Source organism: Myotis davidii, unplaced genomic scaffold (assembly GCF_000327345.1).
Source record: "Myotis davidii unplaced genomic scaffold, ASM32734v1 scaffold104, whole genome shotgun sequence".
NCBI classification, from domain to species: Eukaryota; Metazoa; Chordata; class Mammalia; order Chiroptera; family Vespertilionidae; genus Myotis; species Myotis davidii.
In genome coordinates this window covers 635269-661981 of record NW_006296625.1, presented here as the reverse complement: position 1 = coordinate 661981, position 26713 = coordinate 635269, and the positions used below count along the sequence as shown (strand labels likewise).

The 26713-nt window shown below is 32.5% G+C and overlaps 1 protein-coding gene across 31 annotated transcripts in view; it reads right to left on the bottom strand.

Annotated features, from left to right (window-relative positions):
• The window catches only part of RIMS1 (regulating synaptic membrane exocytosis 1), a 400323-nt gene that overhangs the window by 125379 nt on the left and 248231 nt on the right, over nt 1–26713 (bottom strand). For 29 of the 31 annotated variants that reach the window (XM_015569421.1, XM_015569410.1, XM_015569411.1 and 26 more), the window contains 9 exons: nt 16856–16923; nt 16183–16293; nt 14489–14588; nt 10295–10418; nt 6233–6279; nt 3551–3663; nt 1289–1419; nt 559–730; nt 280–433 (listed from right to left, as the gene is read on the bottom strand). In XM_015569421.1, coding sequence (XP_015424907.1) covers nt 280–433; nt 559–730; nt 1289–1419; nt 3551–3663; nt 6233–6279; nt 10295–10418; nt 14489–14588; nt 16183–16293; nt 16856–16923 — 1020 coding nt within the window. Of the gene's footprint in view, nt 1–279; nt 434–558; nt 731–1288; nt 1420–3550; nt 3664–6232; nt 6280–10294; nt 10419–14488; nt 14589–16182; nt 16294–16855; nt 16924–23971; nt 24060–26713 lie in introns of all 31 variants that reach the window. The other 2 variants (XM_015569395.1, XM_015569397.1) reach the window with 1 other exon arrangement.

Below are 26713 nucleotides of genomic sequence, written 5' to 3'. Positions count from 1 at the left end.
GTAACAAAAATCACTCTATCACCTAACCAATCAACAACTGAATCAGTAATGGGCAAAGAATTACAATTCAGAGTGTTCAACTTTCAGCTCTGGAATTACTCTGTTATGTATATATCGTATTCAGTGGGAAAATGTAGAAAATAGTTTTGCCAGGTCTCTTTACATAAATGAATACTTTTCCAATACTCTGATCTCTAACAGGCATTTGAGAAAATATCTTGAAATTTAATCTCATTACAACATAATTAATTCTGGTAACTAAAAAGAACTTTAACCTACTTTGTAGTTTTTTGCTGGAGCTTTCTCCATGAATGTGTCGCCTTGGCATGAAAGGTGATGGCTGAGGCAGAGGTAGTGAAGATTCATCATGTGTCTGCAGTTTATACCAATGTGGTTCATCGTCTAAAAGTGCTGTCTCCAATTCTATGAGGATCTGCAAGGGCATTCTCAAATTAAGCAAGCACATTTACCAAACATAATCTAAGAGGTAATCATAAGCAATGCATATCACAAAAACTTGAATAAGCATTTGACTTGAATCTTTACAGTATACATCACCTCTCCAAGAAATTCGCTCTCTTCTTCTTGCACTCTTGGTTGATCCCACACAGTTATTTCTAACATTCGTTCTCTAAAATCTCTACGATGTACATGTGAATAGACAAAAGTTTGATTCCATTTTGGTTCTAGTACTTTCTTTACGGTTTTGGTCCTCCTCTTACTTTTATCACTGAAAAATAAATATGTTTTGTAAATGAAAGAGCAAAAACAAGTATATGCTGCCACCTACTGTAGTTACATGTGATATTGCTATTGGGGCTTAATTCATTTCTTTTAATATAAAGAAATCTAAAAATACTGTAGAGATTAATGCTATTTTCGTTTTAACTACAATGTAAGCAGTAGTTATGATTATAGTTAACACATACAGAGGTATATTTTAAATGATGTGTAGCTATCAAAGACTAATATGTACATAATTAAGGTAATAGAAAATTTAAACTTGGAAGATTATTTTAAAAAAATACCAGGTTTGAGGGCTTTGCTTTTAAGAGATAATGTACTTCATTCCCTCAGATAAATATCTATTAAATTTTAAAACTATATCACAGGTGTATGCAAATGTCCACACTCATCAAATGTCCACATTAAATATGTGCAATTTTTAGCATAACAACTTTATCTCAATAAAGCTTTACAAAATAAGTAAAACTATATCCAAGAAAGGAAATTCTGCCTTTCTGTTAGTAAAGATTTTTGCATATTTTTTTCTAAAATTATTCACTACCTTCTATCTGGAAGAAAATACATTTTTACATAGGGATTCCTGGGCCGCCCATCTACCCTGGAAGGTAGATCTGTTGCTTGCAGAACATTTACAATCAGCTGGTGTCCCACTTTATCATACCACAATTTTACCTAAGAGCAATGAAAGAAGAAATTATTTGTAAAAACAATGAGCTATAATTTTACAAAAGAATACTGAAGTTATTTTTTAAGAAACATTTTTAATTGAATTGTATATCTTATTTTTGGAAAAGAATACCAATTTGAAGGCATAACCACTTAGAACTTGACTTTTCTCTTCATGCATTTTAAACATGACTTACAACTGGTAGACCTGCAGTGTTATATTCTCTTATATCGTATCATGCTATGAAAATAAACGAATGATAAACATTTTATAAAAAATAAAGGGAAGTAGCGGACTTTAAAATTATTATCCTTGTGGGGGGTTTTTAATCCTCACCGGAGGTTATGTTTTTCTTAATTTTATTGATATTTTAGAGAGAGTGGAAGGAAGAGAGAGAAACATGGATGTGAGAGAGAAATATTGATCAGTTGTCTCCCATACGTGCTTGACTGGGGATGGAACCCCCGACCGAGGTATGCGCCCTGATCAGGAATCAAAACCACAACTTTTTGATTGTATGGAAAGATGCTCCAACCAACCTAGCTACCTGTCCAGGGCTATTCTTGTTTTTAAATGACAAATGAAAATGGCTGGTGGTTATAAGTGCTTAATAATTATAGTGTGCCTAAATGTGTTTTATAGTACCATATGTAGATGAATTAAAATGAGATTTCATATTTGGAACAATATGTACAAGAGAGTTGGGAGATCAGGAAACACATTTACTGTAGGTCTATTTTACACCAGTTACTGCTGTTTTCTGTTTTGCCTCATTTAATTTTTATAATTAAACTATTATAGGTTAATTTTCTTGAGAGAAGGGGAAAAGAACAAAGGGACATGCAATACATAAATGATGACTTCAGAATAAGTGAGGGCCCAATAATGATATTTCTCCTAAGATTTCATGATAGTTTGAATAAAGAAAAAATAGGAAAATGACACACTGAGCTATTGTTAGACTCCTAAAAACCAGGATTTTGGCAGCCAAGACAGTATTTGTCTGGCAGCAGACAATGTTAACTTTAATTTTGTTTTAAAAATTTTTATGTCAGTTTTACTTTTATGGTCAAATAAAAATGTAAGCGTTTAATGGGTATATACTCGAACATATTTAAGAGTCATTACAAGCAGATAAGCTAATTTACCATGGGATTGTTTTTTCACAGTAAGGGGCAGATTAATGATACAAACACAGATCCGTATGAATTCATGTCTCTGCTCCCAGTTAATCACAGAGATGTGTTTTTCATAAAACCAAAATGAATTTTTATTCCTCTCAAAATACAGGTGGAGTATATAAGAGATTTACACATACAGTGAAAATAGAAGGGGGACAGGGAAATTAAAACAAACATAAAAGACTCAACAAAGATTAGTCAATATATCAAGTTAAGACGAAGAAAGGGTTTTAAATAACAGGAAGCTCACAGTTATCTTCTTTAATGAAAACGAAGAGGAGAGCAGCAAAACCAGATTACAGAAAGCCATGTTTTATAACAAAGAAAAAGATCAACTAACATTTACAGAATAACTTAAAGCAACATTTTATTTTAGGTGTTTATACAAGTGTCCAGTATTCTACCGTAATCTACAAAGATGTAAGTTTTCGTAAGTTAGCCATAGTTTCTTTATCCAGCTTTTCCTGGGTCATTGATAAGGCAACAGTGAGGAAAATTATAGCTTTTTCAGGGTGATATCAGTAAAATGAGTTTCACCAAATGTCTTAAGAAGTTAAAAATAATACTTTTAAATGTAAATATTTCCGTCTCCAGGCTCATAAGGTTTTAAGTAAATGACACATAATTTGCTGAGTTTATTATGTCTAACCAGCTACTTACTTCAGAAACTTTTGCATACCAGACAAACTATAATGGATATTATATTTACTTAGGTTATTTATCATTTAATGTTCAGAACATCTGGCACATTATAAGCACTCACTAAATATTCCCAAATGAATACATAAACAAAGGCATGATCTAAAAAATGCATGAAAAATGCATTGATGTTGACTACGGTGTTAAGTGACTATGAATATACCATGAGCTTTAAAAAAAGCCATACACTTTTTAAGATAGACTCAGAACAGTGAGCAAATATTAACAGTCTTCACCATGTATAAAAAATACATACAGAAAGTTGTCCTGGTAAGACTTGCGGGGCATCTTTTAGCGCTCCAGGACTTGTTGGAGAAATAACAGAAATGGAAGGCCTTTCCATCTTCTGAGATTCAAAAGAACTTGAACCTAAAATGAGAAAAAAAAACAACTAAGTAATTTTCAGTAATATATTTGTACCCTATGTGTGGGGATAAATCTATCTAAAACCCTAATATGCAAATAGACCGAATGGCAGAACAACTGAAGAACCAAATAACCGGTCTCTATAACGTGCGCTGACCACTAGGGGGCGCGCATAGAACATGGCAGGAGTCAGCCATGGCAGGATGGTGGAGCAGGTGAGCAGGGCGCGCCAGACCAAGGTGGGGCACCAGTCGCTGTCATCACGGCAAGCCTCTGGTGGTTACTGAAAATTCTTTGCTTCCCCGTACTGCAGTCCCACCCAGTGCTCCCACCCACTGCCGGCAGCAGCTGCCAGTGGTGGCTGCTGACCCTGATCATACCTCAAGGTCACCACCTCCCCCCAGTCCTGAGGGGCAATCAGGGCAAGAAGCCACCTCTCGCACCTGCTTGTACCCACTGCCGGCGCCAGAGCTGCCGCTCGCACCCACAGCCAGCACCGGAGCCAACGCTCGTACCCACTGCTGGTGCCCGGCACTGGTCCTGATCTCTCAGTGCCATCAGCGGGTGAGAGCAGCGACTCCTGGCCCCAATCGCCCCTGAGGGTTTCTCCACCTCCCGCTGCTCCTGAGGGGCGATTGGGGCAGCAGCTGCTGCTCTCACCCACTGACAGCGCCATCCCCACTTGTACCCGCTGCTGGTACCAGCCCTAATTGTTCCGAGTTGTCAGAGGGTGCAAGCAGGGCCAGCGCCATCGGTGTGTGGGAGGGCAGTAGCAGGAGTGGGACTGCCGGCAGACAGGGAACCTGGGGCCACAGTGGAAGGGGCCGGGTGGGGGTGCGGAGGATGGGCTGAGACCCGCCCCTGTGACCACAGCAGCCTCACAGCCCACAGTTCTTTTTCCAGGTGCATGAATTTGTGCACTGGGCCCCTAGTAGTTTTATAAAATGTTAAATTCATGTTATTGGTATAAAACCAGAATTAAATAACAATAAGAACAGCAGAGCTTACTTTCAATTAGATAGTTGTAGAAACTTACACCATCTTCTTTGATTAACCACCTATTTTACAGGTAATAAAATGGATATAATCAAGTATTTTATTTATTTGCTTCAATTTGTAAGTATTGATTTTCTACATTTTTTGGAGGGTACAGTTTAGGCTCTTCCATTATCTCACATATAGGCCAAAGGCTTCACACTTTTAATGAGAAAGACGGTACCCATTATGTCAATTATCTTGGCTAAAGGCTCATCTGTTTTGAACTATCCTTAATCAAATTTAAATGAATGCATATATAATTTATGAGTACATCTAAGCCTGGAATTCATCACTGTTTTAAAATAAGATTTATCATCTATCTCAGTTTAGCTCTTACAAATGAATCTCTTGAAAGTCTGAGAATGCTGTCTCTATGATACACCACAAGTGACTTGCTTCCCCTTCTTGTGGAGGAGGCTGGCTTTCCACTCAGCCATTCCATGAGGCCCTTTCCCCCCCTTTTTCAAATGAAAACTGTCTAGTCCAGTGATGGCGAACCTATAGAACTCATTTTTTTGGTTGATTTTTCTTTGTTAAATGGCATTTAAATATATAAACTAAATATCAAAAATATAAATCTTTGTTTTACTATGGTTGCAAATATCAAAAAAATTTCTATATGTGATACGGCGGCACCAGAGTTAAGTTAGGGTTTTTCAAAATGCTGACACGCCGAGCTCAAAAGGTTCACCCTCACTGCTCTAGACCCAACTCACTGTTTAAGTGTACCCTGACACAACCAGCAGTATAGAATGTCTATATAATGCTGTTACTCCACTAAGTATAACCTTGAACCCACAGCCATTCAGAGCTTAGCTTTATTGATGAAACACTATTCATGGACCATTGCCTGATAATTTGCTATCCACACCATTTTTTTTCTATCCTATAAATAAAGTCAAATTTAAGCCACAAAGCATAATTCTGTGCCTGCCAAAGACATTTAACTATAAGAAACAGTGCTGTAATATTCTTTGTTACTATGTCTCTTTAATCAAGTTTCCTTAAGATAATATTTTTGGGGGGTCTCAGTACAAGAAAATCGGTACTTCTAATAATCAGTTTGTTTTTATTATTATAACAGCTAGTCCTTAAGGAGTATCAACTCTATAAATTATGCAGTGGGTTCCATTTCCATTTGTATACTGGTTATCAGAGAGCTCAAAACCAAATCTGGTCTCATCTCTAGCAGGTATGCATAACATGATGGTCTGCATTTGATACAGTAAATAGAACTATCACAGGTGTAATAACTGAGCTCTATGAGGGATCCTAACTTTTATTATTCAGAAGGCTATTGCCAATGAAGATTTTTGTACACACACACACACACATTAGAAAAAGAGAAAATCTTAGAATACCTTTGGGTTTCCAATGATTATTATGGTTGCCAACTTCTGATATCATTGGAGATAACTTTAATATAACAATACCAAGTCTTTTACATCAAATAGCTAAAGAAAACAATAAATCTTTATTCTTCAATTTCATTCAACACATATCATAATAACAAGGAGATCTTCCTGATACTCACTGGATTCCAAGGGAGGGTGGGAGCTCTCAGGAATCCTTGGAATGTCACTAAAAGAAACAGTGTAGGGTGAAAATCCCATTAGCTGTGTACCTGGCTGAGGCAATCACTGTCACATTTACTTCAGGGGTGAAGAATCCTTTTGGGTCTTTATAGGTGGAAATGGACAGGAGTCACTATTAAGGCAATTACTAATGTGCATGAATGTCAAACACCACATAAAAATAAAAACTGCAGTAAAAATAATTTTTTTATATTTAATAGCAAAATACTTTTAACATGACAACGATAAGACTAATATTGTGGCTAAAATTACCACAATATTTTTACTACCAAAACAGCAGGTTTTGGAAATAAAAAAAATGTCAAAGGTAATAGTTTATTTCAATTCTAGAAAATTAAAACGGCACATATTTTACAAATCAGTAATATGCTTTACAAACACATCTGAAAGAGTTTACTGAATGAAAGGGATGCAAACATCTCTTGATACTAAAATAATATGGTGAATATCATGGGCAAAGTTAATAAAATGAAAAGGATGAATTGCATTGAAAATTAAAAATGATACAAGCTTGCAACAAAAAAGCCAAAATACTTTATATATGTGAATATATAATTAATATACACATATATAACCCTATATTGAGATTCATATCTTTATACTGAAGTTAGCTAAATAGATGGTTATTTAGATATGATTAGAAAGTGACTTGTGAGAACACCCATTCTTGTCACACTCACAAATAATTCTGAATTTAATATAACCTCAACTTAATCCATCATCCACTGTGACCTTAGGAACCTTGGACCAGCTTGGTTTGGAAATTGTGCTATATGGAACTACTTTACCTCTGGTATTCCAAAGATATTTTAGTATAATATAAGGACCAGATTAACAGTATGCAAGTATTAACATGGCATATTAAAGCAGACTGGAATAAGCTAGTATTAAGAGAATCATTAAAATACTATTTAAGAATTTCTAACCACTTACCTTGTTATTTAATTTCAATTTGATTTTCTTTGCACTTTCAGGGTAGGAGGGAGGAATAGAAACAAAAACAATTTTCTCCTTTTGATTGTTTTCCTGCCTCTCATTTTCACATTTTTTGTGCAAATTAATTCTCATAACCACCTACAATTTATACACTTTGCAATTGGCACTATAACCTGTATTATGTATTTTATAAATAAATGTTATTATATGTATATTTGTATAATAAAGAATTTTTATAAAATAAATATTTTATATGATAATTAGGAGACTAAATTGCAATACCTAAGATGCAAGAAACCAACTATTTATCCTCCACAACTTTCTTCTAAATTTAATTGAATAAAAGTAAATTTTTAAAAATCCAGAAAATTTTTTTTATATATTATAACTTCTTTGAAACTCAACCTCAAAGGCTATTGTGAAAGTTAGAACATGGAACTCTGAAACCAGGAGTAAGCTTTGGATTTTATGTGTTTGTGAAAGAAGAATTGTGAAAAAGTTGTAAAACTTTTTAAGTGATTTTGAATCAAAATTTATTAAATTTGACTCCTTCAGTAATATTTTCAAGGCATAAATTTCCAATTGACATTTACACAATTCTACACACAAGTGATGTAGCAGAACAGTTATAATAACAATTAAGCATAAAGGTTAAGCATATTGTACTTGGTAGGTTGGCAAAAATGGTCAATTTATGTGAAAATGACTGATGTCTCTTAGACCATGGGTTTTTGTTTTCTTTTTAAATTAGTATTTTACATCTCTCTTTTAAAAATTCATTTTCATTTATACTTGACATACAATATTATATTGTTTTCAGATATACAACGTAGAGATTAGACATTTATATACCTTAGGAAGTGATCACTCTAATATATTATTGACTATATTCCCTATGTTACATCCCTGTGATGAGTGTGTGTATGCGTGTGTGTGTGTGTGTGTATATATGTATATATATATATGTGTGTATATATAAAATTTATTTTTCTTAATCCCTTTCACCTTATTCACCCATTCCCCCCAATCTCTCTCCCACATAGTGACCTGACCATCATTTGGTTTTCTTTATTAGTTTATTTCTATTTTGTTTAGTCATTTGTTTTGTTCTTTAGATTTTACATATAAGTGAAATCATATGGTATTTGCCTTTTTCTGTCTGACTTATTTCACTCAGCATAGTACCCTATAGGTCCATCCATGTTGACACAAATTATAAGATTTCATTCTCTTTTACGGCTGAATAAAATTCCATTGTATATCTGTACTACATCTTCTTTATTCATCTATTGAAGGACACCTGGGTTGCTTCCATATCTTGGGTATTGTAAATAATTTTGCAGTTAACATAGAGGTGCGTATATCTTTTCAAATTAGTGTTTTGGATTTCTTTGGATAATACGTAGAAGTGGAATTGCTGGGTCATATGGCAACTCTATTTTTAATTTTTTTGAGGAACCTCCATACTGCTTTCCATTGTAGCTAGACCATGTTGACTAATGTGCATGTAAATTAAACTTGGGATAATTATTGAAATGATTATGCCAAAAAACTATGAATAAATATTTGCTTTCAGTTTTAAATTACTTATAAAACTACATTAAACATAGTTATTAAATAACTAGAAATATTTTTTCAGGAGTCTAATAATATTTCCATCAACTGGAAAATACTAGATTTAATTTTTATATAAATATTTTTATATCCCATATTCTTTATATATGTGGCAGTTAGGCTTTGGCTATGTAGATTATTACCTTTGAAATTATTTTCATACAAAAGTATAAAATAATGAAAATGTTATTCCAGTCTACTTTAATAGTCTTTGTTTATTAAAGTCGCTAAGAATCAAAAATATTTTAGCTAATTTGAAACCACCATATATCTGAAAGTATTTGGCAAAGTGCACATGCTTGATTTTAAATTTTTTTAATATTTTGATTCATTTTCCAATTACTTACCTCTTTTCCAGCCTCATATTTACCTAAGCACTAGAACAGGTGTTATGAAAACTAGCATAAATTATAGTGAGTTATTTTTTAAAATAATCTGCATTGAAATGTAAAATACTTTTGTAAGTGTTCATTCTTAATAATCACCACTTAAAATGGGCCATAAGCTTGTCTTTATTTTAGAGTTTTATATATACATATATATATATATATTAATATTATTCTTTGGAATATATTATCATACATTTTCAGTCTTTTGAGAATTAGAATAATCATATTTCCTTGTATGTTTTACAGTGACATATTCATGAGGACAACAAAAATTTAAGATTAGCACTTATTCAACATAAAATATCTTTAATTAATGACTTTATAATATTTTAGGGAATAGGAAAAAAAGAAAATTGTTTCAAAAAGTATATTCATATATTAAACCAATTATAATAAGACAATTAAACATGCCTTCCAAAATAATGTCAACTGGCAAAATGAATGTTCTAGACTTTATGGGTTGCCAGGAAAACCTCACTCTATGAGGAATTCTACACAAAGATATAGAAATTATCTTACTGCCAGCAGATAATTAAATTATGCTGAAAACTGAAGTTTTAAAAATATTGTATTAATTATTATGACCAATTAAAATGTTAAAATATTTCACACTTGCTTAATTTTTTAAAAATATAAAAAATATTCTATTCTTAGTAGAATAAAAAGTTCATGGAGACATATGAAATCATTTCTATTTTAAATATTACAAGAAGATAAGTTTGTTAGTGACTCTCTTTAAGGAAATATTATTCATTAAATGAGAATTACTAAAAATAAACAGATCTACCATTAAAAATATTGTACTTTATATTTTATGTCTAGAAAAGCATATCTATACTTTTTGATATTACAATTGTTAAATTGTGAAGCTTCTAAAATGTAGTGAGGAAAATTCAGTATTCAGATTTAAAAAATTAAGAAATTTAAATCTAAACTGTATGCCCATCATTGAAGAAAAAGTATCCATGTTAGCATGTATTGTTTGAATGTATAAACTTCTTTTTAAAACCCTACTATACATGTAATTTACTAAACTTAAGAAGTAAGTTTTTTTAGCCTTACCCAATAGGCCTTGAAACAATAATTTCAACTTGAGGTTCTGATTTTGATTCTAAAATAATGTTGTAAACTTCTTCATTTGTAGCTCCCGGCAAGGGTTTACCATTCCATTCTAGAACTTCATCCCCTTGAATTTAAAAAAAAGGGTATTTTTTTACCTTACATATTCTGTGTATTTTTCTTATCTTTTCTCTTTTTTTAAAACAAAGAAATGCAAGACATATACAAATAGTTTAACTGTCTAGGTTCTGCTCTCAAGAAATTGATTTCCATATAATGTCAGCTAAATTGTTCTTCTAAACACTTTTTTTCTTTCCTTTTCTTTCTTTTTTCTTTTTCTCTCCCCAGATGAATCCTACTGGTCACTAGAAACAGTATAATACAAACTACCTTCATCTTTTGAAATATACCAGAAATAACATAAAAATAATCTCATGCTATGGAATGGAATTAGCATAGCTTATTTGGAAACATTAAAAAATAATAATTAGCAGCATGCCCTCCATATAATAAATGTAGCCTTCTCTAAGTGTAAAAAATTGCTGTTAAACTCTACATTCATCCTGCTCTATTTTTGGTAGAAGTTGCAATTAACGTTTGTTAGCATGATTTTTCCAATTATAAGTCATGAGTCTTTGTCTTCACCAGATGCACAACAGAATAAAAATGCATGAAAGGACTTGAATTTATACCTACAGGGCAACGCAGGTAGCTATGGCAAAGTTACAAAGCAAGCAGATGTAAAAACTCGCATGACAGTTAACCCACTTCCAGATGTTCATAACACACACATTCTATACATAATATATATTGTGAGCATTAAAGTTAGAAAATATTTTTAAGAAAATAAAAATTTGAGTATTCATTAGTTTGTTAAATATTATAAGATTAATCAAAGAAAGTACGTGATTCCATGTTACAATACATGGGCTAACAACTTGTTATTTTTAACCAGAATTTTCACCATAATTTGGGAAATATTATTTATTTTCATAAATAGTTAGTGAAGTTTTAGATCCCTAAGGGTTCTCTGTCCAGTAACTTTCAATACACTATGGAAGGCTCAGCTAAAATATTCAGCTTCAATGGTACTTTGAGGCATCTTAATGTTTTTGTTCCTTTATTTTATTGTTTTCAGTGTCTATAACATTTAGTAGCTAAGCAAATATTTTTTGAACTAATGAATCAATATCATCATAAACATAAACATGAAATCCTTTAGTTTTTAACTCGCATGTCTTTAAATAGAAAACTTTGTTTTGATATAACTATTATAAGCAATATTTTTTCACCCAAAAAGTAAAAACTAAATATTTGAAAAGCACATGATGCTGCTTTGGTTTGGTAAAAGAGTGCAGTTATTACCAATAGTTAAATGACTTCTAATAGTTTGACCTAAGAAGTTCCCTAACCATGTTTATCAAGTAGGCAATAAATATACTTCAAATAAAAAATAAAATAATTACAAATTTAAATATATATCAGGAGTCCTCTAATTTCTTTGGCCAATAAAATAAGTTTACCTCATGTGAATGTATATATGTATATGTGTGTGTATTTGTATGAAAAAATATTTTCTGGAACCATACTTACCCTGTTATTTTCTATTCTATTATGTTCTATTTCACTTTTTAAAAACAATGGATGCAAACCATTAAGTCAATTTTACTATCCAGTAATGCACTGCAATCAACATTTTTCAAAAGACTGGATTATAAAATTCTCCTCTTTATAGACAGCAACCTGGAGCATAACTTTTAACATCAAATTAACTTAGTACACACATTTATTTATTTACAAATCAATACATCCTCAACCAGAAAGTGGTCTCTTTAGCCATATTTATTTATCTATGAATAATATGTTCAGGCAGGGACATAGATTATGATGGTACAAAGATGCAACAAGAGACTTTATCTGTCCTTAAATTTGGAGGGAGAGAATTATAGAAATCAATACCTTTCATGAAATGATAGCAGTTCATCTGAGGAACAGAAATAGAGCCAGGTATTGCTAAGGAGGTAGTAATAAGTTACTGTCCCGAGTGCTATTTCAGGAAACACTTTAGAATTAAGGGAACTTTAGATGAGTTTTGAAGGATGGAAAGGACTTCAACAGGCAGAGCACAAGAGCAGAAAAGAAACCAGGTAGACTAGATGACCAGTTCTCACAGACAGAAACAGCTTGCCAGGGACCTATAACCTATAGGTGGACTGCCATGGCTGGAGGGTAGAGTGAAAAGTAATGGAAGTGGATGGAATTGCTAGAAGAGCACAAAGCCACAGAGCTTTCTAAGGCTTATTTTTGAGTCATAAAATAAGCAAAGACTCAATTTGCTGATATAGTCACTCTTTATTGAGTTTGTTATTTAATGACTAGTACTCGATGCATGGAATTCATGCATTGGGGAGGGGGGGGAAGGGGTTCCTTCAGCCCAGCCTGCACCTTCTCCAATTGGGGACCCCTTGGGGGATGTCCGACTGCCAGTTTAGGCCCGATCCCTGTGGGACATCCCTCTTGCAATCTGGGACTGCTGGCTCCTAACCGCTCACCTGCCTGCCTGCCTGATTGCCCCTAACCTCTCTGCCTGCCTGCCTGATCACCCCTAAACCATCCAGATTTGGTTCTGACTGGTTGGTTTCTATATCAGTCAGCATCAAAAACTCCGCCTCCTAGGCAGCCATTGGCTCCTCACAGTTCACCCAGATTTGGTTTTGGTAGGTTTCTATGCCAGTCAGCATCAAAAGCTCCACCTCCTAGGCAGCCAATGGCTCCTCACACTTCACCCAGATTTGGTTCTGATTGGTCGCTTTCTATATCAGTCAGAGTCAAAAGCTCCGCCTCCTAGGCACCCATTGGCTCCTCACAGTTCACCCAGATTTGGTTCTGATTGGTCTTTTTCTATGCCAGTCAGTATCTCCGGGCCTATTGCTGGGCCTGATCAGCAGCCCCTACAGAAGCCTGGAGAGAAACAGAGGCACAGCTGCTGGTGAAGTCCGGAGAGAAAGAGAGAGGCAACGGCTGATCAACAGCTGCCATGGAGGCTGCGGATAAGACCCTGCCTCTCTCCAGGCATGATCCGGAGTCCACCTGACAGACAGTGCTGGGTTGCTGTGCCTGCACCAGTGGCAGTCAGTGCTGGGTCGCTACAGCAACCCAGCACTGACTGCCAGACTGACATCCAGTGTTCAGTCGAGCCTTCAGTCGGTCAGTCTTTAAGGACCCTGGGTTTTCATATATTAGGATAACTAGTCCCTGATAAGAAATAATAGTGTACTCTGCCTCTGCACATATTCAAAGCTGTATGTATAGTAAATAAAATAACCCCAATTTGAATTTTCTCTCTATATAACACATTCATAGCACATTCCTATCGAATAACAAATCTAAATGATGCTGAACTTTTATCCTCGTAATCAATTGACAAAAAATGTCTTCAAAAGTTATAGAATATTTTTCTCAAGGTTTCAACAATTACAATCGTAAGGTCTAAAAACTAAAAACATAGCCTAGAAATGTTCTCTTCTTTATTTGTACCTCCTGGCAGGGGTTTACCATTCTATTCTAGAACTTCATCGCCTTCAAAAAAAAAAGTGATTTTTTCACCTTATATATTCTGTGTATTTTTCTTATCTTTTCTCATTTTTATAAATAGATGCAAAACATATACAAACAGTTTAATTGTCTGGACTCTGCCTTCAAAATAAAACTAGTTGCTCATGAGTACAATATATGTCACATTTAAATTAAAAAGTGTTTTATTATATAACTTATGTAAGAAATGTGATTGGGATTATATTTTATTAAAAACACTGATAGTGAATAAGTGTTTTGGGACCAATCTGAAAAACTAGTATTTAATATAGCTTAAATACAAACTAAAGAAATAAATAGTGATATTACTTTTTCACAATGCTAGATTGTTTATATGTTTGTAACAACATTTTGAAGCCATCTATGAAAATTAGTAATCTTTTGGTATTTTGCATCTATTTATTTTTACATAAATAAAAAACATTTCTATACTTGCTTTGTCCAAACTGCTAGTGACAATATCAGGTGACAATAATGCAAAAATCTATTCATGCATTAAAATTAGTTATTTACTTCACTGACTTATCTATGACTTACCCAAATTTGAAAACCACGAACTCATGCATAGAGTACATATTGTTCAAATGTGAAAGGAAACTTTACCTGCTCTTAAATGTCCAACTACATCCGCAAGGCTACCCTTCTTTACTTTGGTGATGAAGGCACCAAGGCGTCCTAAGTCAGTCATTTTTCCTCCAACAACCTGGATAATTATAAATTTATAAGTGCCCAAGACTAAAACATAAGATTTTAGTTTGAGGAATTAATCACATCAGTCTCTTATATGTATTGAGAATTGAATGTAGGGACATTAATGAAGTGAAACACATTTCTGATTAAAGAAGCTGGAAGCATAGTTTTAAAAAGAAAACATCATCTCATTATATTTAAGATGGCCATGTATCCTAAGGAAGCTTATGTACTGATTACTTATATTGACCTAACAACACAAAGGCGACAAGAATAGTGAATAACCCTACAAAACAAGTGCCAGTTCTTTCTCACTTACCATCAAACACAGGAAGGGTTTGACACTGTTTACATTAGGGTTCGTTTTTCTTTATCCTCTCAACTCATGCCCACCATGTGAATTATATTTCTAAATGCAGATAATGCCCCACTGGCATTTCTGATCTTGAACTCTTTTGTATGTTTAGTGGAATGTAGGTCTAAGACATAAAGACCAGGAATTCAAACCAACAACAGGCAACTTTGGGGAAGCAATTTACCACATTCAGAGAATAACAGCCCAAATTTATCTCTGTTACTGAACATGTGAATGAGCTCCTCACCTGAAATATGTATGTGATTCAATCTAACTCTCAAAGCCAGAGTTTTATTACTGAATATTTAACACTCTCACCTGGCTTTTCCACTTAGCTAAAAATAAATATATCAGAAAGTTTCTAAGTTTAATTTCTTCCAAAGCAGGGACTACCTGTGTATAATTTGAAGTTGGAAGGATATTCTCAAAGGTTGAGATTGATCCATAATTCATAGGGATGTGCCCATTAGGATAGGTGATGACAATTTCTTCATAACAAGAGAAATTAAGGGTAATAATAAAAAGGTGATACTATTAAATACATTAACTTAAAATTTTTTGTTGGTAATAGTCAATGGCTTGGAAGAAATCAAACTATCACACAACTATAAAACAATCTCTTGGTAAATAATTTTAAAGCCACAGCTTTGAATGTTTCTCTGTTTTCTAAAGGAAATAAAATCACGAGATTTAACACACATGCACAAACATAATAAAACAAAACGTATGCACCTATTTTTCCTACAATAAAATATAATCTTTTGTAATTTATTAATTTTTAATTTTCTCTGTTAAAGTCAATTAATATTTTAAAGGATACATTTTACTCTTTTGATATTACCATAAATTCTACTGCACTTACAAAACAATATCACTAATGGTGTTTTATGTTGCTTGTCAAGTATAATAAAATTATGCAGTCTGCATTATTTAACCTTAGGACCACACATTAAAACCTTTTTGCTATAAAAATTGTACTTGAACTTTATGTTCAGAGAAATATTCTTTAGTTTTCCTATAATCCATTGCAGTTTTCTAACATATTGTCATATTAACAAAGTATTTTTAAAATATTAACCTAGATAAAATACTAAATTTACCATAAAACATCACTATGTTAACAAGGCATTCACTAGAAGGACTTTATTTGGAGAAGAGAGGAAATATTTAAAAGTCATTGTCAGATGCTTTGTTGAATCCAGTCCATACTGTAATTCACCCTTTAAGAAACATTTTAAACCAGCATACTTACTTTCAGACCCAGTAATGCACCTGATTCTTTGGGCATAGTTGTTCTCTTGTTAAGAATAACACGTCCAATTAATCGGTCTCCCTCTTTAGATGGTTGCCACGTTACAGGATGCTATTAAAACATGAATAAAGTTAAAGAAAATTTGTTTTCTTTACTGTAGACAAAAAATTATTAGTTGTCACATAATGTGATTTCTTCAGTTAAAAGACACTGTAGAAGGAATTCTTAATTCTGGTGGGCTCTATCCTTGGATTGTGACAATTTTCATTTGCAGTGGACACTTATTACCTTAAATAGTTCTAAAAGTAGTCAGCAGCTAAGTACATCCTTAAAAATAGTTCGGAAATAAAATTAATTAAAACTTAAAACTATATCTGCTTATATAAAGAAACTGATTCTGTATTTTGAGTTGTATTGTGAATTTTGATATACTTAACCAAATAACATCTGATTTCTAGTCATCATTTAATAATCCCTTTTTATTAAAAATTTTTATAATTATTCAGTGATAACTTTTTTATTCAAAACTGTTCTGTCTTAAATGAAATCAATGTTTGCTCTCATAAAATGTATAATGGAGCAGAATAAGATTACTATCTATCACATATCCGCAAAGGACAATAAACAGCACACATTACCCTTAAATTCCAAACTCAATTCTCAGAAAACTTACCGAACTAATCGGTGATGTTTCCCGACTATGCCACGTGGCAGGATCCAACCAGTAATAATCCAAGTCACCTGCACAATAAAAAAAAGGGAAGTGTAATGCTTTAGAGTAGAGAATGCTTTAATCATTTTAAGTACAACTTCTTCAATCTATGAAAGTTATGAATATCATAATCTTGACTGTGTGTATCCCAGAAAGATAATCCTCAGTGCAAAGGCTGTAACCTGAATCCTTGGAATGAATGTGTTACAAAAGCACTTCAGACTATAGGAGAGCTTTCTTTAATTGTCATCATCAGGCTAGAAACACACACAAAAAGTATGGAAGGTACAGGGTTAATCCACTCCACTTCCCGTCCATACCAAGGCACAGCCTGCCACCTAGTGATGCTGGATGAAATTTTATTCACTGAATTGAGATAAGTATTAAAACTTAGTGTCTCCCATTCTGCTCTTCTGAACTATATCGTATCTTTCAAAATTATCCACTGGCCTCTATCCTCTTCCCTCATCAGCTAAAAACAAGACAAATACTTTTGGACATGGTGTCGAGTAAGTCAATATCAAGAATAACTTTTGGCAAAAGAGTACATACAAATGACAGACTATTCAATTTTATGAAAGCCATAAAAAGACCTTTACAATCCTTACTTTGTAAACATGAACTTATGAACCTTTATTTATTATTGTTTCAGCTTAAAAACAGAATGCTAAAGAAAACATCTGAGAGAAAAAAAAAGAAAAAGTACTGGAAAGCATCAGTTCTTTCAGTAATTTCAGTAATTGTATAGGAAGAAAGGACAGAGTGGGTAACCCATGTGAGAAAAGTGGTCTTTTACATCCCATACATGAGACTAAGTCACTTAAAATGTTTCTCCCTGTGGATCTTGAAAGAGAAAAATGTTAACAGAGTGAGGAAAGCATGCCATCTAACAATGAGATGTCTAGCTGGTTATTGGGGAAACGTTTGGCTGATATCTCTGAAGGTCCTAAGTAAAAACTTTTTATGTAAATGACACGCCTGGCAGATATAGGCACTATAAAAGAAATGTAACAGGAAACACATCAAATATGGAAGCATAAAAAATCCATACACTTCAGTTTCTCGGTGGCTGAGAAATATAATATCTTAGAAAGGTTGAGGGAGAATGTTATACTACTACAATAAATACAAAATGTTCTTCAAATATGTCATATAGGTAAAAGTAATTTGTTTTATAAAGGGTTGAATATTAAAAATTGCATTAGAAGAAACTATATTCTGTTAAAATTTACTCCACATGAGGTCTCTAACCCTCTCAAAATCATTCACTTTAAAATATATACACAACTTGGTGTTTATAATTTTAGAATTTTAATCTTCTACTGGACCACTTCGGTTAATGAAATAAGAAAATTTGTAAAAGGAAAGTTTTTTTTCTCCTTTATTTTTATTGGTTTTAAAGGTCAGATACTTATTTTTAAAGTTGCTGTCTTCAGTATCATAATACCAAAGTTTTATTTTCTCTTGAAAGAAAAAAGTATTTATAATGATAAAATTAAAATTAACTACAAACATTATTCAAAATCTTACTGCAATTTATAAAGCTTTCTCAATAAAATGTCATATACAGTGTAATAAGGTCTGATGACTTCTTAAGTGCTAATTCGTTTTGAAGTACTGTGACAAAAATAAAACAACTTAGATAAAATTAGTAATTTGAAAGCTGCTTTGATAAGTCTTTGAGGTTAAACAAAAACTGATGAAAATCCACCTTATTTAAAAGACTTCAAGAAAACAAAGTTTGTTGTATGCTTCAATAATATGACTTCAATGTTAAAACTTTGGGATCTTTCTCTGACTTATGGCCCAATTTCTCATGTAATGGTTCAACCCTGTTTTAACCCAATTTGTCCTAAGTATCTCTAGATTAACATATCTTGTGAATATTTGCTTATATGTAAATAACCAAAAGATGACTTTTCTGGTACATTTTGATAATGATATCGAGCACTCTTTACTATGAAAACATTGTTTTCAAGCAAAATTATTATATCATCTATAAGCTTTGTAGGATAATGATCGTGAATGAAGACTTTAATTTAATTGGTTTTAGATGGGACAGACATAGTTATTAGGTGATTTCCCTGTGCAGCCAGCAATAATCCGTATCTTATCCTGGCAGTGTAATATGGATGCTACAGATTTTGCAGCTTAAAATAAAACCATCCCCCCCAATTTTAGGCATAGATAGTATTGTCAATATATACTAAAAATATACAATAATATTTTTATATTTTAGTATACAATTATTCTTCCTTAACATTCTGAACAAATTCTAAAAGTTTTCTTATCACTAACTTCCATTATCACCCATTAAAATAAATTCCAAAACTTAAATATGTAGTTTTAAACTATATTTGTTTCTTCTTGCCATTTAATTACTAAACTTAAAGATATTATTGACATTTTAACTGCTCTAACTTGCCTTTGTAAGTCACATCTCCTCCGTATTAATGGAATAAGCAACACTAAATAAAACTTTCTCCTAAAATATTTGGACTCTAGCATATCATTAACAAAAAGCATTTTCCTGGATTACTTTTCTAATATGTGATGAAAGGTATTGATTTCAAGTGGCATGGCTACAAAATAATAAATTCACGGTACAAGGAATTAATACAAAAGCATTTTGGTTCTAATGTTCAATATAACTATAAAAGGATAAGTTTACTATTAATATTAACTTAGATCCAGGAAATGTCTGAGTCTATTGAAATGGTTCAAGTTCATAAATAGCCAAATTTAATGACGTGTTATAATTTTAAGCATTATTTTTGTGAATTCTTTAAAAATAGACTTTTATCCTACCCCCTGTGAAAAATAGGTTAAACAATATATTAGCACACAACTTTCATTGCACAAATAAAAGTGAGTTAAATGACACGTGAGCCTTCTGTAAAGAGAACTAGCTGTCCCTACACTCAAGTCATCATGATTAGAGTTTGTAACAATGCATAAACTTGCATCTTGATGATTTTAAATTTCATATCTTATAATATCTCATGTCAAAGCACAGCAGATTCCAATAAGACCAAAGTCAATTGAACAAAAACACATTCTAAGTAACATAAATGTATGACTGTGTGTGAGTATATGAAATCTGTACGGAGAAAACCATAAGTCTAATTTCATACATTACATATCTATTTAACAATTTTCATGAACCAAGTTACATTGAACTAAGTAGAATGTTCATCTAATGTGCAGGTAGTAAAGGAAAACTTATCTACACTAAAGCCTTGGTGTATTAGAAAATCTGGAATTCTTCTTTATCTCCAGTGTAATACACAGCATATTTTTAAAACATCGTTATAAGGAATGGTGATTAAGATGGAGCTCAAAATGATTACCCATAGTAACTCTCCACAATTTCAAATACATATCATAATTGTGCTGCCTGTCATCTTAAAAAATAAATAAATTGTTCTTCCTGTATAACACAGATTGTTGACATTAAAAAAAGTATAAAACTCAGACCAAAAATCAGAAGAATCCTCCTTCCCAGAGATTTCCTATATCTCTTAAAAGGTTTTCTTTTTTTTTTGCTTATCCTCCACAAAAGAATGTGTGTTGACACTAAATAAAGTTAAATAGCTACTAATCTACTTTATTATAGCACAGTACATAAACAAATTAAAATTCTGGACAAAAATATATTTATTAAATGTTTTATGCACTGCATACATAAAAACCAACTCAATTCTAAGAATGTGTTTGTAATTTGAGACAAATTAAAATGCAGAGTACCATGGTCAGCACACATGAGTTAATAAATATGGCTTTGGTTATAATGTGATAAAAACATACATTTTAATATTTCACAAGAACATACTTTTCATAGACAGTAATTAAAATCCAAGTTTAAGAACTGTGGTAAAATCTTAACTTCTCATTAATATAATGAAAATACCATTTTGAAATATTTTTCTCCTATTTTAGAAGACTATTTTAGGTACTTTTCTGTCTATAAAAGGTGTGTCCACTCCCATCCATAAGTTATATACAATAGTGGAGCTAACTTTGGAATAAATCAGCAATAATGTGCTATGTAGCGAAGTTCTAGAGGCCTAATTTCGCCTAAATTAAATTAGCTGCCAGGGATAAGAAACAATATTATTTAATAGGACTTACTTTCTAGGCAAAAAAATAAAATGGGAAAACATACTTGTTAAATTTAATCATTAATCTGTGAAATGTGAAAGCCTATGTGTAGTGATGCAGAATTACAAATGAATTACTGTCAGTCTAAGTTCCTAGTATATTAAAAATATTGGTCCTCAAATACTCTTTGGTGCGTTCATTCAAAATCCACATCAGTGTTCACCCATAATATGATGGTAGGGCCAGATGCATCTCCAACCACTGGTCTTCAGCAAGAATGCTTCAATAATTCTAAGAGACGTAAAGACCAATTTCTGGTTTGGGCCCAGGACACATACACAAAATTGTCATTCCTTGGAAGAATTACATTATCTCCAGCCCTCAGGGATTCATTAGAGTGGCAGTTCTCTAAATGCATGTTAGAAATTTCACTTTCAAAATTCCCCTTTGTTCACAATATGTTCTGTTTCTACCATAGAACCAACAATAACATTCTCTCTGTCTCTTAGATATATAAATTTGATGGTTCAAGTAAATGCATCAACTATTATTAATTAAATTAAAGAAGTATCAAAGATGTTTGTATTTAGAAATTATTTATGCGCAACAGAACCTGCAGAGTGAACTACATCTAGGGAGAGATCAAGTATTTGCTTTAGGGTCTGTGATGCCATCTTGAGTTTTATAAGTAGCTTATCTCTAAAAGAAGAATTTCATTAATATATTCAGTTGAGGTGGTACTTTCCTGATGATAAGTCCTTTTTGGTGAAGTTGAGAATTAACTTTTGGAATGCCAATCCTACCACCACAGAATTCTACAAAACAGTTGTATTTAACTCAGAATCAATATTTCTGGTTGTGCTCTGAGCTCAGTCATTAAAAAAAAAAAAAAAAGGAAGATAAGGCCTCAACTTGGAAAATAATAACTTATAATATATATAAAAATATATATTAAAAATATTTCCAGTAATAATACTGATAAGCTTTTCTGTCAATTTTAGTGGGATGTAAAAATTAAGAAAATATGCTTTTTCTGCCCCAGAGTTTACTTATTTGAAATTTTGAATAATCAGAGAACTACACTGTATATTAATTTCTCTGTTAACATTATTGTATCTTATCTGCTATTTATAATTATTTTTTTATAAAACATGAAAACTAGCTATTGTGTAAAAAAGAGCATTGTATTAGAAATTGGATACTTGTGATTCTAATCCTAACTCTGCCATTTTAGGTGAATTCTCTTGATAATAGCCCTTCACTTCTATAAACCTTATCCTCCTCTGTAAAATGGGGATAATGCCAATAGTTCACAAATATTTTATAAGGATTAAATGAGATTTGCTAGATTTGTAAATTACAAAGAACTTTAGAAGTAGATTTTAGAGTATAATTACATAGCTGTGATTACAAATATGAAATAATGGTGTTATTGTTGAATACCTATCATAACTAATATAGATAAAATCAGTAATCTTTATAAAATATGTATGCTTTGAAATGGGCTCAGAAAAATATTAAAGTCACTTTGTTTATAGAAATTATTAATTGGCTTGGTATAAGCCAGGTGCTCAAGAGTTCAGAATGAATATATTTTTTAAATTCCAATTGTTAAATGATGAGGAAATAACATATATAAAAACAGTAACATAAATCTTACTGTTAATTTCCACAAAACCAATGTAAGTCTAAGGGAATAAGAATATGGCTACTTTTATAGTCAAGCAATCTATACACTGAAATGTATACAGATTAACAACTAACCAAAAATATCTGAATAATTAATTTAATCAGCTTGTATCTGTAATCTAAAATTAAACATTTTATAATTTCTTCTTTATATAATATTTTTAAGTGGGAGAACAAAATACATGTGATATGTAAACCAAGTATTTCAAGCTGAATTTCTCCAAATCAGGAAACAAGTAGTCCATTTTGTGCCTTTATATATTTTCTTCTGATGAATACCCCTGAAAATGTTTCCTTGCAACCAGCTTATATTATACTTTTAAAATTATTTGGTATAGATATTAGCTATGGAATGCATTTTAATAATTAATATCCTAATGAGTTATAAATATTCTAACTTCCTCAGATTTCTTTCCTTTCCTCATATGTCTCTTATATTCCTAACAAAATAATCTAAATAATAACAAGATTGATGGTCTTAAAAAATAACAAGTTTAAATATGTACTAGGGTCACGTGGATGATGGGGCTTTGGGAAAAAAGAAAATTTCGGGACTTTACATTAAATAGGCTAAAAGACATTGAGAAATAAAAAGCTATTTGATATGGTAGATGTTAGTCATCAGTTTAATTTTTCCTAATTTTGAAAGGCATATAACTTAGATTTTTGAAAGTATATGAGGCTTTAGGTTTCAGAAACACTCCCAAAACACCATGTTGTGCAATGACCTCTTTACTCGTTAGCTCTGCAGTGAACTGATGCTACAGGACCCAGAAGTGGTTGTAAATGAAAGTTCCTGAAAGTTTCAAGCAATAACAACAACAACAAAAACAAAAACTACGCATACATACATAGATGCTAGCGCGCGCACACATACACACACACACACACACACACACTTTTGTGCCTTAGAATAACAAAATAAGGGTATTCATGGTCTTCTGAAAATCTAGACCAGACTGTACTAGTATTTGTTATCTGTATTAAATAAGAAAGTGTATCTGAAGAAAAGTCTAAGATGATTGATAGGGCAAAATGATTTCCACCAATAATAGTTTAGAGAGGAATAAATTTCATGTATAAATATGGTTTGAGGCCTCATGACTGAAAAATGTCTTCCCTAGAGTATAAATACAGAATAAGGAAGTACCCTGAATAGCAAATCACAAAATTAACCATCTTAGGGAAACTTTTCTGTTTCTTCTAACACAGTGACTCTTCATCATTAGGAATTTGGGAAGTGCTGCACACAGGAGGGAAATATTTTACTGCAACTTTCCAACTGACCAGGCTTCCACATTGACACTGAGTATTCCATTCACTTGGGAGAACAGGTTGTCACGTGCAAAGCCTCGGAATAACCAGCCAGGAAACCCTGTGGAAAAAATCGGGGTTTATTTGTTTTCATTGTTTGGGGACTGGATGTTACCCATAGGCTAAAGAAACTGTCGTGCTGGGCAAGTTCACAGCATATATTATAAGAAAGCACTCTAGATGTAAATCTATTCAATAAAGAAAAATGTTAGTTTTTATCCAGACCTCACATCCAGGCACTGCTAGCAAAATAAGATTAATGTGCAATAATAATTCTGAATGCCAAGTCAATTTCTACCTGCTTCTTCATCCAAAAATATAAAAAATAAAAATATGAAGATCAATACATTATCATGGTTTTAGTGATATAGGTAATAAGAATAAGAGTCAAATGATGATAAAGATGAATTTAAGGGTATATAGAACAAAATGGAAGTACTTATGAGGGATTGATACTGCTTAAGCTTTAAAATATATGATTAAGCTATAAAATATTAGAAAACAAATTTATGCTAGCAAACATTTGGGTAATATAAAGAGATGTTTTAAAACCAGAGTTCCATCAAAGCAAGTTACTGTAAATGTTGCTTATTTCCTTTCTTTTTGGTTTTGTTTTCTGTTTGTTTGCCTTTGTTTTTATTTTGGGTATGCAAACAAAAAAGTTATAGAAACATTAAAGGACTTTTTTAAAGTTGGAAATTCCTTGACTGGTAGTGGGAAATCACTAGGCACAGAAGTTTAGAAAAGATGTTTAGACCTCAACATGTTCTAGAGAAAAATGCTAAGTATCCGTACTCGTAAACCATCAAAATGAGAGCCATCAGAAACTAGGCTGCAAGGCCACTGGTCTAAACCTCCGCTGCAGTGCATAAGAGGTCAGGCAGTAGAAAAGCATGCCCCTTTAAATGTGCTCCAGTTCCCTTTGATGGAAGATGATTTAAGTAACAGAAAGCACAAAAAGCAATGAAGGGGAAAACGTATTATTCACCAATGCAGATAGCATATATACTTCTTCTTATAAAGCCAACAAAGTTAAGGTAGCTCAAAGATTAACCTACTGACTCAAGAAAAGATGTCCAGAGTTCCTAAATATTTAAGGTTTGGATTAATCACTCTAAAATGATCTTTTCATGATAATAGTTTCAAAGTATCTTCATCTTACATTTTCATAACGAAACTAGTTCCATTAAAAAACCAGGGCATCTCACTGGCCTAGACTTAAAATGCTCAACATGATGCTGTGGGTTGGTCACAGGGGCTCTCTTAAGAATGGGCCTCTCCTCAGAAATGCATGGCAAACCCAATTAATGCCCAGTGTGTCTGCCTAACATTAGATCCATGACTCCACAATTACTTAGCCGTACTGAACTACTCCCAAGCTCACTTCAGAGGGTATATATTTTTTAGGACCATGTACTTCAATATTTTTTAAATATTTAATTTAAAGCAATACCTACAGAGGTCTTTGTGTGGGATATGCAGTAAATCTACTAAGACATTATAAAACTCTTAATTAATCCAGACCACCAGACAGCCATGCACCTGTACTTACACTGCATTTCCACGGAGTCCCTTTCTCCTCACTGCTCCCAATATTCCTTTTATATACTGTCCTTAGCATATCACTATATGGTGATGAAGTTACTCACATATAGAGCATGCTGCTGCTGCTATCTTCTCTGTGGAACTACACAGAAAAAAACTTCTTTCTGGTGTCATTAGCAGGAAAAATAAGTATGTACCTAAACGACTGGTTCTTATGTTATGGAAGCTGTAAATTTTGCAACTGACTGAACTCTTCTCAGAGCATATGTGCTAGAATGTTTATGGTTAAAACTGTAACCAAATTTTCTACCCTTGTTCTTTCTCATCAACTGTTTTACGTACTTTTAACTTATTTCAAATGGCTATATATTTACATTTGGTAGCTAGCTTATGTTGCTTTTAGTATTAAGGTAGATTATATAAGTGGGAATTAAAGTAAAATTAAATGTTTATACACAAAACATAATTTAATATATTTATTATAACCATTTTCATTAAAGTTTAGATTTTTTCATTCATCAATCTCAAAATATCTGTGAACAATGGGAAACAACTTAAAAATACAACTGATGTACATGTGTTAGTTTATCTATAGCTTAAACAGCAGAATTTAGTAAACACGTATTTTATTAGCCTATTTGTAAATCTTGCCAAAGAATGTAAAGTAAGTGAAAAAGGATTCTCATCTGGCAAAAACCAGTATCACAAATCTGAGGTCCATGACTCTACACCTTCAAAAACCCAGTAGACTTTCACTCATAATTTTACAATTATAATCCTAAGAGTCTGTCTGTTATTCAGTCCCATAGGACCAGTGAAGATGCACATTGCTAAACGCAAAGGAACTGGTACAGACAAGCACATTGACAGCAATAAGAATTCACAAGAATGGGCACATGATAATTAAAAACAAAACAAACAAATCAAAGAAATGGGTTAAGGCTCTAACCATTTTCATTAAAGTTTAGAATGAGTATACTATTAACACTGTGATACTATGAGTATAGTATAACTGTACTAACAGGCAGCATAATAACTGATGTTAAAACAATAGCCATTAGACAACAACTAAAACAATTATTGTATGAAACATGAACTTTTATGAAAGTAGGATGCAATATCTTTTCCAGACCTCCTGATGAAAAACAAACAAACAAAAAAGAATAATAT